This window comes from Coregonus lavaretus, assembly GCF_964263955.1.
Source record: "Coregonus lavaretus genome assembly, chromosome: 10".
NCBI lineage: Eukaryota > Metazoa > Chordata > Actinopteri > Salmoniformes > Salmonidae > Coregonus > Coregonus lavaretus.
Genome location: NC_139997.1, coordinates 8,175,224 through 8,193,545, shown reverse-complemented (window position 1 = coordinate 8,193,545; position 18,322 = coordinate 8,175,224). Strand labels below are relative to the sequence as shown.

Sequence of the window (18,322 nt, the reverse complement as noted above, 5' to 3'; positions counted from 1 at the left end):
CTGCCGCGTTTACAACAACTGGGAACTCGGAAATATCTAACTTCCGAACGTTCACGAAACTGGGAACACGGAAAAAAAACCGAGCTCCGACTGGGAAAAATCGTTTTGGACTGTCATCCAACTGGGAATTCCAAGTCGGAAACTCGGCCATTTTTCTAGAGCTCCGACTTTACGACCTGAAATGAAGATCACCGACGTCATGAGTTGACCTCGGTTATTTCCGAGTTCCCAGTTGTCTTGAAAGCACCATTCACACGGGGCGGAGAAGCCTCTTCAGGGATAGCGAATCCGAGCGAGATAGCAAATAGAATAGCTGAAGATGGCTACGGATAAGACACCGAAGAGAATACTGCATGTATTATCGCTAAGCAATGTTTTTTTTTAGATAGGTGGACAAGCAAAACCCGTGTAACACCGAGAGCTTTTAAATTGAAGTCCCGTGTGCGCGAACGATTTGTTTTTCATAGGAGCGCCACAGTTCCATGTGAAATTAGCAGTGTTGGCTAGCTAGCCTGGTTGGATCTCAATCAGGACGAATGTCGTTGAACTGCAAATAGATCTTATGAGGGATAACATTTGCTACAAACTGTTCATGAAGCGATTGGACAACATCGTCTCTTACATTGGGAATACAGCTAGCCAGCCATTACACTGGTCCCGCGACACGGAGTGTTGAGTTGGAGTGACTGACCGTGATGTATTTTTTAACTGGCTGGCCCCGGAGGCTACTTTGTCCACTGAAAAGTGAAGAAGAACCGTTTCATGTTCAACCCAGCTCCCAGAGGTTTTACTTCGCTGTATTGTCAGAGACTCAACTAAGCGTCTGGTTTAGTCGGGTAAGCACGGAATGAATCACTGACGAGCTGGCTAGCCGCTAACGTTACCTAGCAGTTGTTAGCAAGTTGGATAGTTAAGTTTGGTCTGTGCACTTTGGTTGCCGCGTCACTGGATTTTTAGCTCATGGCACGGCATTTAGCTGTCATGGCTATCATGCATACAAGAATTTGGAAAATAAAATACAAAACAGCAAAAGTGTTAGCTAGCTACACACACATCAATGTATTCAGTTCAGTATACGTGCAAACTACATTAGCTAGCTAGCTAGCCAGATAAAGACATGGCAAAAGCACTGCTTTTACATTTTAGTCATTTAGCAGACGCTCTTATCCAGAGCGATTTACAGTTAGAGTGCATACATTTTTTTTCTTCATAGATTTGGCACTAACATTTAATGTAGCTATCAATATGAGGAATATGTAAAAATCAAATACTGTCCAAAGTATTTAGGTAGGCTGGCTATTGGGAAAGGTGCAAATCAGAGCCATAATAAATAGCTTTGCCACAAATTCCTTCACCGTCACTGGGTGGCACATGAAGTTGAAGGAGAGCATTGTTATATATTATGACAACTGGAAGTTATGTAAGCTGAGTTCCCATGGACTTGAATACCACCATGTGCGTCATTCTTCTCCACATTTGCTCTCCCATAATCTGGTGTACATATATTTATAACAAAGAGAACCTCTCACACGCGTGTTGAATCCTCTGCTTTGAGTGATAGACGTCACTTGGTGCTAGGGAAGTTCACACAGCCCTGCCACTTCATAGGTGAATATTTGCCTTGCCCCAGGGCTTCTGTTGATATACGATCTCTGGGGCTTTGTGTCCCCAGGGGCAGACTTTCATCAAGGCAAAAGATAGCAAAACAATGCCCCTTTAAGTGCAAAGAAAAGCTCCATATATTCACTACACTACATGGATCAACTTTGATTAAACTAGGCTATACAGTGGGGAGAACAAGTATTTGATACACTGCTGATTTTGCAGGTTTTCCTACTTACAAAGCATGTAGAGGTCTGTAATTTTTATCATATGTATACTTCAACTGTGAGAGACGGAATCTAAAACAAAAATCCAGAAAATCACATTGTAGGATTTTTAAGTAATTAATTTGCATTTTATTGCATGACATAAGTATTTGATCACCTACCAACCAGTAAGAATTCCGGCTCTCACAGACCTGTTAGTTTTTCTTTAAGAAGCCCTCCTGTTCTCCACTCATTACCTGTATTAACTGCACCTGTTTGAACTCGTTACCTGTATAAAAGACACCTGTGCACACACTCAATCAAACAGTCTCCAACCTCTCCACAATGGCCAAGACCAGAGAGCTGTGTAAGGACATCAGGGATAAAATTGTAGACCTGCACAAGCCTGGCATGGATTACAGGACAATAGGCAAGCAGCTTGGTGAGAAGGCAACAACTGTTGGCGCAATTATTAGAAAATGGAAGAAGTTCAAGATGACGGTCAATCACCCTCGGTCTGGGGCTCCATGTAAGATCTCACCTCGTGGGGCATCAATGATCATGAGGAAGGTGAGGGATCAGCCCAGAACTACACGGCAGGACCTGGTCAATGACCTGAAGAGAGCTGGGACCACAGTCTCAAAGAAAACCATTAGTAACACACTACGCCGTCATGGATTAAAATCCTGCAGCGCAGGCAAGGTCCCCCTGCTCAAGCCAGCGCATGTCCAGGCCCGTCTGAAGTTTGCCAATGACCATCTGGATGATCCAGAGGAGGAATGGGTGAAGGTCATGTGGTCTGATGAGACAAAATTAGAGCTTTTTAGTCTAAACTCCACTCGCCGTGTTTGGAGGAAGAAGAAGGATGAGTACAACCCCAAGAACACCATCCCAACCATGAAGCATGGAGGTGGAAACATCATTCTTTGGGGATGCTTTTCTGCAAAGGGGACAGGACGACTGCACCGTATTGAGGGGAGGATGGATGGGGCCATGTATGGCGAGATCTTGGCCAACAACCTCCTTCCCTCAGTAAGAGCATTAAAGATGGGTCGTGGCTGGGTCTTCCAGCATGACAATAACCCGAAACACACAGCCAGGGCAACTAAGGAGTGGCTTCGTAAGAAGCATCTCAAGGTCCTGGAGTGGCCTAGCCAGTCTCCAGACCTGAACCCAATAGAAAATCTTTGGAGGGAGCTGAAAGTCTGTATTGCCCAGCGACAGCCCCGAAACCTGAAGGATCTGGAGAAGGTCTGTATGGAGGAGTGGGCCAAAATCCCTGCTGCAGTGTGTTCAAACTTGGTCAAGACCTACAGGAAATGTATGATCTCTGTAATTGCAAACAAAGGTTTCTGTACCAAATATTAAGTTCTGCTTTTCTGATGTATCAAATACTTATGTCATGCAATAAAATGCAAATTAATTACTTAAAAATCATACAATGTGATTTTCTGGATTTTTGTTTTAGATTCCGTCTCTCACAGTTGAAGTGTACCTATGATAAGAATTACAGACCTCTACATGCTTTGTAAGTAGGAAAACCTGCAAAATCGGCAGTGTATCAAATACTTGTTCTCCCCACTGTATATTGTTTTTTTGAGATGGATAGGCCTACAGTTTGTTTGCTCTATATAACAGTAATGCAGACTTAACTTTTAATCTGGTGTCCACATAACATCTGCAATTACAGTTCTGTCAGCGATGGAATTATCTCTGCATAGTAGTAGTCCATGACTGCATAAGAGTATAATCACGAGTGCTGCTGCAAATATAATAGCTGTATGTAGAGTAGAATTAGATAGTTCTGTATTAGGTCATTCATACATAGTGTAAATCTAGGCCAGTATTTATTTCCCTGTTTCTCACAGGAAGTAAGTGTCCTGTTGTGCTTCCAGGGAAGGTCCACACAGGACAGGAAAGTGGGTGCTGTACTCTGTGGCTTGTGTTTGAACCTTCTCTAGATCTAATGGCAATAACAGACTGAGACAGGGGCCAGTCAATAACGGACTGAGACAGGGGCCAGTCAATAACGGACTGAGACAGGGGCCAGTCAATAACGGACTGAGACAGGGGCCAGTCAATAACGGACTGAGACAGGGGGCCAGTCAATAACGGACTGAGACAGGGGCCAGTCAATAACGGACTGAGACAGGGGCCAGTCAATAACGGACTGAGACAGGGGCCAGTCAATAACGGACTGAGACAGGGGCCAGTCAATAACGGACTGAGACAGGGGCCAGTCAATAACGGACTGAGACAGGGGCCAGTCAATAACGGACTGAGACAGGGGCCATTCAATAACGGACTGAGACAGGGGCCATTCAATAACGGACTGAGACAGGGGCCATTCAATAACGGACTGAGACAGGGGCCAGTCAATAACGGACTGAGACAGGGGCCAGTCAATAACGGACTGAGACAGGGGCCAGTCAATAACGGACTGAGACAGGGGCCAGTCAATAACGGACTGAGACAGGGGCCAGTCAATAACGGACTGAGACAGGGGCCAGTCAATAACGGACTGAGACAGGGGCCAGTCAATAACGGACTGAGGAGGCAGCTTCCCATGGAGCAAGGTAGGAAACTGATTACTCCTGAGGTGTTCCATTTAACTACATGGGCATAAAAGCACTAGTACTTTACATTTTAGTAATTTAGCAGACGCTCTTATCCAGAGCGACTTACAGTTAGTGAGTGCATACATTATTTTTTTTCATACCCCCTGTGGGACTCGAACCCACAACCCTGGCGTTGCAAACGCCATGCTCTACCATCCCTGCCGGCCATTCCCTCCCCTACCCTGGACGACGCTGGGCCAATTACGCGCTGCCCCATGGGTCTCTCGGTCGCGGCCGGCTACGACAGAGCCTGGATTCGAACCAGGAACTCTAGTGGCACAGCTAGCACTGCGATGCAGTGCCTTAGACCACTGCGCCACTCGGACCATGGACTCCATTCTTCCTCTCCTCTATCTGCTTTGTTATCACTGCAGATGGAGAGTAGTCGAGGAGAGGGGGTCCACTAAAGGCTATTGGAGATACGGCCGAAGAGTAGTAGGATGAGGTCGGAGCAGGAGGAGACTGAGGATGCTGCTACAGCGGTCCACGTTGTGGGAAAAACTCAGGGATGGTGGGGTGCTTCATTTTCCTGCCCTATCTCAGTCCGTTATTGCCTGGCCCCCATCTGTCTCAGTCCGTTATTGCCTGGCCCCCATCTGTCTCAGTCCGTTATTGCCTGGCCCCCATCTGTCTCAGTCCGTTATTGCCTGGCCCCCATCTGTCTCAGTCCGTTATTGCCTGGCCCCCGTCTGTCTCAGTCTTTCGCAGACTGGGGCCAGTCAATAACGGACTGAGACAGACTGGGGCCAGTCAATAATGGACTGAGTGAGACGGGGGCCAGTCAATAACGGACTGAGTGAGACTGGGTCCAGTCAAAGATGGACTGAGACAGGGATCAGTCAAAGATGGACTGAGATAGGGCAGGAAAATGAAGCACCCCACCATCCCTGAGTTTTAAGCCTAGTATATAAACTCAGCAAAAAAAGAAACGTCCCTTTTTCAGGACCCTGTCTTTCAAAGATAATTCGTAAAGATCCAAATAACTTCACAGATCTTAATTGTAAAGGGTTTAAACACTGTTTCCCATACTTGTTCAATGAACCATAAACAATTAATGAACATGCACCTGTGGAACGGTCGTTAAGACACTAGCAGCTTACAGGCGGTAGGCAATTAAGGTCACAGTTACGAAAACTTAGGACACTAAAGAGGCCTTTCTACTGACTCTGAAAAACACAAAAAGAAAGATGCCCAGGGTCCCTGCTCATCTTCGTGAACGTGCCTTAGGCATGCTGCAACGAGGCATGAGGACTGCAGATGTGGCCAGGGAAATAAATTGCAATGTCTGTACTGTGAGACGCCTAAGACTGCGCTACAGGGAGACAGGACGGACAGCTGATCATCCTCGCAGTGGCAGACCACGTGTAACAACACCTGTACAGGATCGGTACATCAAACCTGCGGGACAGGTACAGGATGGCAACAACAACTGCCCGAGTTACACCAGGAACGCATAATCCCTCCATCAGTGCTCAGACTGTCCGCAATAGGCTGAGAGAGGCTGGACTGAGGGCTTGTAGGCCTGTTGTAAGGCAGGTCTTCACCAGACATCACCGGCAACAATGTCGCCTATGGGCACAAACCCACCGTCGCTGGACCAGACCGGACTGGCAAAAAGTGCTCTTCACTGACGAGTCGCGGTTTTGTCTCACCAGGGGTGATGGTCGGATTCGCATTTATCGTCGAAGGAATGAGCGTTACACCGAGGCCTGTACTCTGGAGTGGGATCGATTTTGGAGGTGAAGGGTCCGTCATGGTCTGGGGCGGTGTGTCATAGCATCATCGGACTGAGCTTGTTGTCATTGCAGGCAATCTCAACGCTGTGTGTTACAGGGAAGACATCCTCCTCCCTCATGCGGTACCCTTCCTGCAGGCTCATCCTGACATGGCCCTCCAGTATGACAATACCACCAGCCATACTGCTTGTTCTGTGCATGATTTCCTGCAAGACAGGAATGTCAGTGTTCTGCCATGGCCAGCGAAGAGCCCGGATCTCAATCCCATTGAGCACGTCTGGGACCTGTTGGATCGGAGGGTGAGGGCTAGGGCCATTCCCCCCAGAAATGTCTGGGAACTTTCAGGTGCTTGGTGAAAGAGTGAGGTAACATCTCACAGCAAGAACTGGCAAATCTGGTGCAGTCCATGAGGAGGAGATGCCCTGCAGTACTTAATGCAGCTGGTGGCCACACCAGATACTCACTGTTACTTTTGATTTTGACCCCCCATTGTTCAGGAACACATTATTCCATGTCTGTGGAACTTGTTCAGTTTGTCTCAGTTGTTGAATCTTGTTATGTTCATACAAATATTTACACATGTTAAGTTTGCTGAAAATAAACGCAGTTGACAGTGTGAGGACGTTTCTTTTTTTGCTGAGTTTAGGTCCTTGATGGCAGGAAGCTTGGCCCCAGTGATGTACTGTGCGATACGCACTACCCTCTGTACCAGGCGGTGATGCAACCGGTCAGGATACTCTCGATGGTGCAGCTGTATAACGTTTTGAGGATCTGGGGACCCATGCCAAATCTTTTCACTCTCCTGAGGGGGAAAAGGCGGTGTCGTGTCCTCTTCACGACTGTCTTGGTGTGTTCGGATCATGATAGTTTGTTGGTGATGTGGACACCAAGCGACTTGAAACTCTCGACCCGCTCCACTACAGCCCCGTCGATGTGAATGGGGGCGTGTTCGGCCCTTCTTTTCCTGTAGTCCACGATCATCTCCTTTGTCTGTCTCACGTTCAGGGAGAGGTTGTTGTCCTGGCACCACACTTACAGGTCTCTGACCTCCTCTCTATTGGCTTTCTCATCGTTGTCGGTGATCAGGCTTACCACCGTTGTGTCGTCAGCAAACTTAATGATGCTGTTGGAGTCGTGCTTGGCCACACAGTCGTGGGTGAACAGGGAGTACAGGAGGGGACTAAGCACGCACCCCTGAGGGGCCCCCGTGTTGAGGATCAGCGTGGCAGATGCTGTTGCCAAACATTACCACATGGGGGCAGCCCGTCAGGAAGTCCAGGATCCAGTTGCAGAGGGAGGTGTTTAGTCCCAGGGTCCTTAGCTTAGTGATGAGCTTTGTGGGCACTATGGTGTAGAACGCTGAGCTGTAGTCAATGAACAGCATTCTCATAGGTGGGAAAGGGCAGCGTGGAGTGCGATTGAGATTGCTTCACCTGTGGATCTGTTTGCATAGTATGGGTGACGTCGTCGATGCACTTATTGATGAAGCCATTGACTGAGGTGGTATACTGCTTGATGCCGGTATACTCCTTGATGCCATTGGATGAATCCCGGAACATATTCCAGTCTGTGCTAGCAAAACAGTCCTGTAGCGTAGCATCCGCGTCATCTGACCACTTCCGTATTGAGCGAGTCACTGGTACTTCCTGCTTTAGTTTTGGCTTGTAAGCAGGAATCAGGAGGATATAATTATGGTCAGATTTGCCAAATGGAGGGCAAGGGAGAGTTATTTTTCCTCTGGTTGCACATGTGGCATGCTGGTAGTAATTAGGTAAAATGGATTTAAGTTTGCCTTCATTAAAGTCCCCGGCCTCTAGGAGCGCCACTTCTGGATGAGCATTTTCTTGTTTACTTATGGCCATATACAGCTCATTGAGTGCGGTCTTAGTGCCAGTGTTGGTTTGTGGTGGTAAATGGGCGGCTACGAAAAATATATATGAAAACACTCTTGGTACATAGTGTGGTCTACAGCTTATCATGAGGTACTCTACCTCAGGCGAGCAATATCTCGAGACTACCTTAATATTAGACATCGCGCACCAGCTGTTATTGACAAATAGACACACACCCCCTCATCTTACCGGAGGTAGCTGTTCTGTCCTGCCGATGCATGGAAAACCCAGCCAACGGTATATTATCCGTGTCGTCGTTCAGCCATGACTCAGTGAAACACAGGATATTACTTTTTTTTATGTCCCGTCGGTAGGATAGTCTCGAACGGAGCTCATCCAGTTTATTCTCCAGTGATTGCACTTTGGCTAATAGAACGGATGGTAGAGGCGGGTTACCCACTCGCCGACAAATTCTCACAAGGCACCCCGATCTGCGCCCCCTGTATTTCCTCCTTTTCTTCATGCGAATGACGGGGATTTGGGCCTTTTCCGGGAGCAACAGTATATCCTTCGCGTCAGACTCATTAAAGAAAAAATCTTTGTCCAGTTCGAGGTGAGTAATCGCTGTTCTTTTCGGTCAAAAGAGACGGTAGCATCAACATAATGTACAAAATAAGTTAAACGATGCGAAAAAACACACAAAATAGCACAATTGGTTAGGAGCCCGTAAAACGGCAGCCACCCCCTCCGTCATCATTTTCCCCCTGGATACCTTGGCCCAATCCTATTCTGAATGCTCCCCTGGAATTCTGAATGTTCCTCTGGGACCTCTTCAATTACACTGACTCCGTAGAATGGGTTGTTATGAAGCGTGTTATATGTGGGGTCTCGTCTGGGTGGCCTTGGTGTTTGGTGTCCAATCTCATAATCACAATTTAGATTTTGAGAACAGCTCTCAGTAACACTTTACCCAAAGTGAAAAGACATCTTAGGATAAGGTTCGTAAGGGCCGTGGCTGAGTGAGGTTTATTTATTTGTGCAGTTGAGGGAGGCTTGTTGGCGTTGATTGAGTGCTTCTCTCTCATGCAAGAAGGCATCATCCCCTCAGTTAAGAGGGTAGTTCAGGAGTGAACAGTCCACTAGAGGAGTAACTTTACCTTTCCACAGAGAGTGATCCACTGAGGTCTCAGTAGTCTGGCTCAAACATTTATTAGGCAGCATACAGCTAGCAGATTTGGATTTGTTCTGGATGGCAGTTTACTAACCCCGGCCCCCTACCTAAGCCTAAGCAATTTCAAGCCTCTACCCTTTGATCTAGCTGAATATCCACCTCCATTGTATTATGCTCAAGTCATGACAATGCTGTTCATCAGGAGGAATCCTTACGGCAAGCTCCTGAGAACCTTATCATAAACTGTATGAAAAGTGTCTGTTTGAAGTTGGTCCCTCTGGGTTATTCTAGCTAATTAGCATTAGCGCTAGGCTAGCTGGGTTTGTGCTTGACTGAACGCTCTATCGTACTTGCTGCCCATATGAGAGCTTTGGTAGAGAATGTGTAATCAACCAACGGTATGAGATTAGATATGGATATTTTCAAAACAGAGTTGGTCCCCGTTAAGATACCTTGATATTTCAACTACACTCTTAATCTCCCCGTTATTCATGAGCTGATCTGCTATCTGTATAATCAACTCAATTTTGCATAATATAGGATATATTCTGTCATTCGTTGAACGAGGTAATCTTACAAGTTTGGCAACTTTGGTCATTTGACTTTTGTTTGACTGCCGTTACAAAGTTTGTATGATTCGACAACGCAATACTCGGGGTGTGCCTACTTCTGAAATGCGCTGAATTAATTGAGGAACATGGTAACGCTCTGAATTTATCAATGGCCTGTTTCGCAATGCACAACAATGTCATTGGCGATCAAAGATAGTTACTCTATTGTTAATAAATATCTGTTTAATTTGCTCTGAAATCTTTACATGGTGGCGCAGCCAAGCCGACAAGGTGGCGCAGCCAAGCCGACAAGGTGGCGCAGCGCCCATCTTACTTGGGGAGAACCCTGGCATAGTGATCATATCTTTGTTTTAAACTCTTGATAAACATTATTCCCGGTATTGAAACTTGGTCGATTTTCTGGAAAACATGAATCCCCAGAATAGAGGAACTACACTGCCTTGTCTACATCCCACCCTATCAATACAGTGAGCTCCAAAAGTATTTGGACAGTGACACATTTTTTGTTGTTTTGGCTTTGTACTCCAGCACTTTGGATTTGAAATGATACAATGACTAAGAGGTTAAAGTGCAGACTGTCATCTTTAATTTGAGGGTATTTTCATCCATATCGGGTGAACCATTTAGAAATGACAGCCCTTTTTGTACATAGTCCCCCCATTTTAGGGGACCAAAAATATTGGGACATTCGCTTGTGTATTAAAGTAGTCAAAAGTGTATTATTTGGTCCCATATTCATAGCACGCAATGACTACATCAAGCTTGTGACTCTACAACTTGTTTGATTCATTTGCTGTTTGTTTGTTTTGGTTGTGTTTCAGATTATTTTGTGCCCAATAGAAATGAATGGTAAATAATGTAATGTGTCATTTTGACGTCACTTTTATTGTAAATATGTATAGAATGCTTCTGCACTTTAACTTCATAGTCATTGTATCATTTCAAATCCAAAGTGCTGGAGTACAGAGCCAAAACAAAACACAAATGGTCACTGTCCGAATAATTTTGGAGCTCAATGTATGGAGTGTGTATCAGCCATTGTTGTAGTAATAGTGTGTGACTGGCTGTCTGACCTTGCCGACATTCCCGTTGGCAATCTTTCCACTAGTCTCCGTCTGGCCCAGTGCTACTGGTGCTCCAGGACCTGGGCTGAGGGTTACGCAACACACACACACACACTGCTAGGACAAGTAGAGACCTGTCCTCAAGCTCCTCCACTAAAGTCTTACAGCGGTGTGTGTGTGTGTGTGTGTGTGTGTGTGTGTGTGTTGCGGAACCCTCAGCCCAGGTCCTGGAGCACCAGTCTTTTCCTTGGCACTGTTAGGAGAGGGGCCAAATGTAGGCGTGGTCTCATATTACAATAATAAGACACGCCCACATCCAGGAAGGCCTAGCTTCCACTGTCTCTGCTATTATATAACAGGCTTGGGAGATATACAGAGGGTATGATTTTCAATACCGTTTGAAAATCATACCGGGGGCTGTGGGGATGCGTGCTACGCCACTGCTTATAACTACACTGAGTGGACAAAACATTAGGAACACCTGCTCTTTCCATGACAGACTGACCAGGTGAAAGCTATGATCCCTTATTGATGTCACTTGTTAAATCCACTTCAATCAGTGTAGAAGAAGGGAAGGAGATGGGTTAAAGAAGGCTTTTAAAGCCTTGAGACAATTGAGACATGGATTGTGTGAGTGCCATTCAGAGGGTGAATGGGCAAGACAAAAGCTTTAAGTGCCTTTGAACAGGGTATGGTAGTAGATGCCAGGCTCACCGGTTTGAGTGTGTCAAGAACTGCAACGACGTTGGGTTTTTCACACTTAACAGTTTCCTGTGTGTATCAAGAATGGTCCACCACCCAAAGGACATCCAGCCAACTTGACACAACTGTGGGAAGCTTTCGACACCTTGTAGAGTCCATGCCCCGACGAATTGAGGCTGTTCTGAGGGCAAAAAGGGGTGCAACTCAATATTAGGACGGTGTTCCTAATGTTTTGTACACTCAGTGTATACATGAAGTATAACTACAAGACATATATATTTTTTAAATAGCGCCCCTTGTGTGCAATTCCGGTAATACCGTATACCCCGGTATGGTACAGAAACGGTATGAAAATCTGCATACTGCCCAACCGTATTATATAAGTCAGTGTCTCGATTCTGTGCTAGGCCTCTCACGGTGTCATTAGAAAAGAGTAAGCTGGTTTCCTGCTGAAAGAGACCAGGCATGGGTTTGGACAGCATAGCAGTAGATCGTTGCATACTGTCTGCATACTGTCTGCATACTGTCTGTGTCTTTTCCAGGTTCCCCTTGTGTATAGGTGGAAGCAAACCATCTGAATCGATCCTGAAGGTTGCCAGAGAATCATCATTAATACAACAATTTTGACCAAGTCATGTTTGACTCAAAACACAGTCTAGAGGTTTACAATATTGATTGTGAAACCGTGGTTGTTTTTTTAATCTCATATTTCACTGCGTAGCCAATCTCAGTTCAGTGTTATAGTTGCCCGTATTTCTCCAAACTGTAAATGGAAAGTCATTTTTCTGTTTCTGGGGAAGCAGACAGGCATTTAAAAATGGATTTGGGCTAAATGTCATGTAGGGAATTGAATGGAAATTCTGATTACCCAAGTGATACATGACACAGTAACGTTACAGTGCCTAGGTGTGTGTGTGTGTGTGTGTGTGTGTGTGTGTTTTAGTGCTGTGTGTGTGTGGCTCTGTCTGTGAGATGAAAAGGAGAGCTGATCTAATCCCCCCCCCCCTCTATAGTAAGCCCTATGCTGTGCTCCATAATTGATTTTATGATTACGGTGGATTTGCAGGATTTGTGTGTGTAACTGTGCTCCGATTTTATGAATACGGTGGCATTGCTCTGCTGTTTTACATGATCAGTGTCTCTGTGTTTGATGTAAGCTACTACAGGACCTCGCATGTTAATAAAAACACAACAAATGAATTTGGCCTATTGCTCACCTGAAAAGCAGATACCCCCAGATTATTTATCCGATTTCTTTGTAGAAACAAGTTTCCTGAAGGCCTGTGATGTGGCTCTGAGGGATCACATCTTATGTAATGTTGTTGTCTTTGTGGAACTTAAAAAGGATTCAATTGGGATTGATTATGTGGCTTCGCAGGAACTGGCAGGCACTGCTCTGCCCAACGTGTTGCGTGTGTGTAGTAGTGTGCATGTCGGTGTTGGTTGTTTCTGCGTAGCCTACTGTTCTTAGTGACTGGCTGTCTTTTAGCTAACTCCCCTGATTGCCTCCGGTGGAGAACACAGACATGACAAGGTAAACATCTGTCGTTCTGCCCCTGAGCAAGGCACTGTTCCCCGGGCGCCGATGACGGCAGCCCACTGCACCTCTCCTGATTCAGAGGGGTTGGGTTAAATGCGGAAGACACATTTCAGTTGAATGCATTCAGTTGAACGACTGACGAGGTATCCCCCTTTACCTTTTCCTGTAGTTCTGACATGACCTGACAGTGTGGTTACACGCAATCGGTGTTCTCTAGAGTCTAGATTACCTTTTTAAAATGAGAGACGCACAAACACCAGGGTTTCCATTAGCCGGCTTTTGGCCCAAATTTAGTTTTTTGTGTGAAAAGCTGATAAATAAAATAATAAAATGGGCACCGGCCAATTGTCCGGGAGAAAAAGAAAAATATCCCATTGTGAAATAATGCTTTTTAGCCTAATCATTGACGTAAATACCAGTCGATGGAAATACATTTGACCGGTCTTGCTTATCCGTCTATAGGTTCATTTGCATAATGTAGTGTTATTAAATTGGCGCGTGTGTATATTTGTTATGTATCTTATTTATTACGCGTACAGCATTCAGCATACAGCATACAGCATTCAGCATACAGATACAGAGCCTTTGTCAGAGTACTTAATTGTTTGAAACCTGAACATTTACTACATATTATGAGGCATGTCTTGCCTTGCTTTAAAGTAGCCTAGCCAAAACCGTATCCATGGAGGCAATTATGTTATATCAACTTTCTTTGTTGTCCAGTAGCCAAAGACACAATCTTAGTCATATTAGCAACCCCATGCTGCATATTAGATCTCCCCCTTAAAAAAAAAAAAAAATTCTAACAGATATTTTCATCAGTCACATGAAACGGCTCGCTTTTGAGAATGGTGTTTTCCCTCTAATTGCAATATGGAACGAACAGTTGCGTGTAGACTACTGCCTTGTGCACATTGCTGCACTTATAATGTGAAGAAATAATAGTTTATCAACATTTGAAGCTAAACGTTCTGATCTGTTACATCAGACTCATTGCTTTTTAACGTTTTTTTATGTAGCTAACTGGTTGTATGTATTTGGGATCCCAGAGTCTGATGGAATAGGCCATTTCTTTCATGACAAGCTGAACAATAGAATAGGTCAGCTTTTCTACTATGGGGATAGTAGATTGACATAGGCTAGTGATTTTGCTGTTCGTTACTCGTCTTGTTAGCTGAGGAAAAGTAAATGTGCACATCAGAATTCGTTAAGAAGGGCCGCGTATCGTTGCATCCTCGACTTGCGTTTTCTGTTAATGTTAATTGCCATAATCTAAATGTCATTCTGAGCATCGTGGGTGGACACCTTTAATCAGGTTACACACCCAATGAATATGGGTCCGGTAAAGTTCTCAAATGTGCGTTAAATTAAAATGCTGACGGTCAAATGTCCGGGGCCACATTTTCCTAACGGAGACCCTGACACGCACACACAAAGAGTTCTGAAAGAATCATGCCTGCCTGTGAGGGGTCGTTGTCTTCTTCCTAGTTACCTTCCCTGCCTTTTTCATATTGTAATGTGAGGATACTCTCTCTCCTTTCTGCTCTAAAACATGTACCCGAGTGGCGCAGTGGTCTAAGGCGCCACTAGAGATCCTGGTTCGAATCCAGGCTCTGTCGCAAAATAAAATAATGTATGCACTCACTAACTGTAAGTCGCTCTGGATAAGAGTGTCTGCTAAATGACTAAAATGTAAATGTAAAAAAAATGTTGTAGAATTGAACACCTGCTGTCTTGATGGAGATGCTGGTGTGTGTGAATGGGATTACATGGTGTAGTGCTGATGAATAGTCTCCTGTTCCATGGAGAACTGGCGACAGTGTGTTTGTGTCAGAGAGGGTGTGTGAAATGCCAGTAATCCCCCACGCTGCCATTGCTCTCTTCTCAAAGAGAGAAACGGAATCCACAGCTAGTGTCAGATCTGATTTAAGATCTGCCTTGAGAAACATGTCCTAATTGGCACCCTATTCTCTAAATAGTGAACTATTTGGAACCCTATACTCCCTGGTCAAAAGTAGTGCACTATAAAGTAGAGATGTAACGATTCACTGATGCGCATTGGTCCCCTGTTCAAATGTTTAAGATATGAGTGCATTGGTCCGCGGGACCCCAAACCGATCCAAATGTAGCATTCATTGGTCAGGAAATCGATTCAAACGTTACGAGTCACCGGTTCACACATTTTTGTTGTTGCTCAAATTACCTTTCTGACCTTCCGAAAATACCACTCATCTTTTGTGTCAAACTAAGCATGTAATTATGGGGACAAAAAGCAAACATTGGCCCGCCCTAACTGGGCGGCAGGTAGCCTAGTGGTTAAGAGTGTTGGGCCAGTAATCGAAAGGTCGCTGCTTCAAATCACTGAGCCGATTAGGTAAAAAGTCTGTGCCCTTGAGCAAGGCACTTAACCCTAGTTGTTATCCAGAGCAAATTAGAGGAACAATGTCTGCTAAATGACTGAAATGTAAATCTAACTGATCGTGTGGTGGTAGAATCCCAGTTTACCTTATGGCCTACATACACCATAGACATATACATCATTTACACACACACACACATACATCATTTACACACACACACACACAACACACACAGAAGTCCACTCACACAGATCCACCTCAGAGGCCCAGCTCATGAGCTCAATCACCAGTAGATTTGAATTTAGAATGGAAAATGTGTTTATGCAATAAATGTTAGTGCATCGAATCGCATCGAACCGAATCGCATCGATTCATTCCTCCTAATCAAACCGTATCGCTCTGAATTGTTTCAAACTAAAAGGTATCTTTTCTTTATCTAGATGCATATCGAATGGTCTTGAAAGGGAAAGATGCACATCCCTACTGTAAAGTGCATAGGGGGTCATTTTGGACAAAACCTATAATTAGAACTGATGAACTTAAAACGTAACGGACCCAATTTCTCTTCCCGTTTAAAAGTCATTTGTGACGTTCACCACATGGCGTGATATTTCACGGGTCAGGTTCTATTATTTTTGTGCAAGTTGCTTTTTCAGGCAACCACCTTGACGGCGTTCTTCAGAGCCTGCTTCATGGGACTGACTACTCGATTACTGTGAAACACTTCAGCAGTCGGTTTTATAGAGGGCAAGTTTTAAAGCGTCTTAGGAAGATCTCACTGAAGCATGAAACGCATCTAGAACGTGACTGCCGATAGGTACTTATCACAGTAGGAGGCCGTTCCTTCTCTTGCGAGAACAAAAGACGTACATGCTGCGTACCGACGATCCTGCCGTTTCTACTTGCAGAATGACAATTCTCGCCAGTGGCTGACAACTTGACTTTGAGCCAATCAGAGAGCACGAACCTCCATGTGGGGGAGCCGACAGTGACAAGAAAGAGGGCACTTTTTCCAGTCTAACCACCCCCTTTTTCATCAACTGTTTTAACTAAAACAATAACGCTGCATAATACATTCTTTTTTCCAGAGTAAGTCTTTACATCTAGCTAGCTAACGAATCGTGCTAACGTTTGCCAGCTAGCTAAAAATGATCTATGGGCTGTATGCGATATTTATGGAGAGTGAATTAAATTGTTTCTTTGTCGTCTTGCTAGCTAGTTATATAGTGGTGGCCATCTGGCTGGTATCAACAAGGGCTTTCTGCAACATTAGCAACATTAGAGCAGCAAGCTAGCTAGCGAACATTCGCTAGACCCGTCAAACTCAACTCTGGACCTCAAAGCCAGTTCCACTGCATTTTTTCATTGTTCCCCTTTAATCAGGGACTGATTTAGACCTGGGACACCAGGTGTGTGTGCAATTCATTATCAGGTAGAACAGAAAACCAGCTGGCTCCGGACATCGTAGGGTAAGAGTTGAATAACCCAGTGCTTGACCATAAAGCAACACACACGGACATGCATTGCCAAACAACGCTACTGCCACCTTCTGGTTTGGAGTATTTTAACAAGGCTGAGTGACTGACGAGATTGACTGCCGACACAGTTCTCTCGCTCTATCGCTCTCTCTCACTTATTCTCTTTCTGTCTCTCTTCCAGCCCAGTGTTCTGATAGTGAGCTACATAGAGTCGGCGAAGGCATCATCCCAGTTTGGCTTCTATCAGCAGGCCGAATGGAAGCAGGACGATTCCATGATAGCAGTGGCGGTGAGTAATGCAAAGCATTCACTTCTCGCTCTCGCTCTCTTTCTCTCTCTCTCTCTCTCTCTCTCGCTCTCTCTTTCTCTCTTTCTCCCTCTTCTCATCGTAGTGGTAGTCTCTCTCTCTCTCTCTCTCTCTCTCTCTCTTTCTTTCTCTTTTTGTCTCTCTCTCTTTCTATTTATTTCTCTCCTCATCGTAGTGGTAGTCTCTTCTTTCTCTCTCTCTTCTCTTTACTTTTGGTTCTTGCTTATTTTCGTAGGTTTTTCCTAAATTAATTTTCCATGGTGGAGGGTTAGCGCATTGTTTGTTTATTGGTTTCCACTGTTTATCGTTTAGAGTTGGGGGGGTGAAGTTTGTTTGGTGGGGAAGAATGGCTTCAGGTGTGTTCCGGAGAATGGTGTCAAAGTGGAGGAAGTTTTGCTCACGGTCGGTGAACAGGTGAGAGTGGAACATATACACTCTGCATCCAGAATGAACAAGGTGGTGTTTATGTTGCCCGGCTAGTTGCGAGTGGGATTTTTCTGAGGGGTGCGTTGGTGCCGATTTCACCTCTTTCGTCCATCGACAAGAGTAGTAGTTTATTACGGACAAGCAGATCCGCAACGAGTTGATTTCATTTTGGTAAGTTTGCAAGTATTTTTTGTGTGGTCTCGGCTGGGTGCCAAGCAGAATCCGTTAAACATGTTTCCTTTCGTAGGAAAGTGTTTGTTTCTTAACAAGGCAGAACAGCAGGTACAGTTGAAGTCGGAAGTTTACATAAACTTAGGTTGGAGTCATTAAAACTTGTTTTTCAACCACTCCACACATTTCTTGTTAACAAACTATAGTTTTGGCAAGTCGGTTAGGACATCTACTTTGTGCATGACTGTCATGTGAATTTCTATCTCTAATTCGACCTAAGCTTGAATCATTACCAGAGGTTGTAAAGCTCTGGTTTTAATCATCAATGATTCAAGGTCCACAATCCACAAGTAATTATCGGTAAATTTTATTCAAGGAGAGCTCTGCTCAAAAACACAAATATCCTGTTTTTTATACCCCTTGACAAACAAAGACACTATGCTCCTCCCACCTTTAGGTGGCTTTCTTAAACAGTTCCCGCCTTCCCCCTTGAATGGTTAGTAACGCCCCCTCTGTTAGTGGGTTGACACTACATGA

At 44.9% G+C, this 18,322-nt stretch overlaps 1 protein-coding gene across 1 annotated transcript in view; it reads left to right on the top strand.

Annotated features, from left to right (window-relative positions):
- The first annotated feature begins 290 nt into the window (after positions 1-290).
- The window catches only part of LOC311136446 (guanine nucleotide exchange factor subunit RIC1-like), an 86,359-nt gene continuing 68,327 nt past the window's right edge, over positions 291-18,322 (top strand). Inside the window, exons 1-2 of the mRNA XM_084170574.1 lie at positions 291-836; positions 17,063-17,170. Of these exons, the coding sequence (XP_084026700.1) occupies positions 696-836; positions 17,063-17,170 (249 nt within the window). The 5' untranslated portion in view covers positions 291-695. The remainder of the gene's footprint in view (positions 837-17,062; positions 17,171-18,322) is intronic.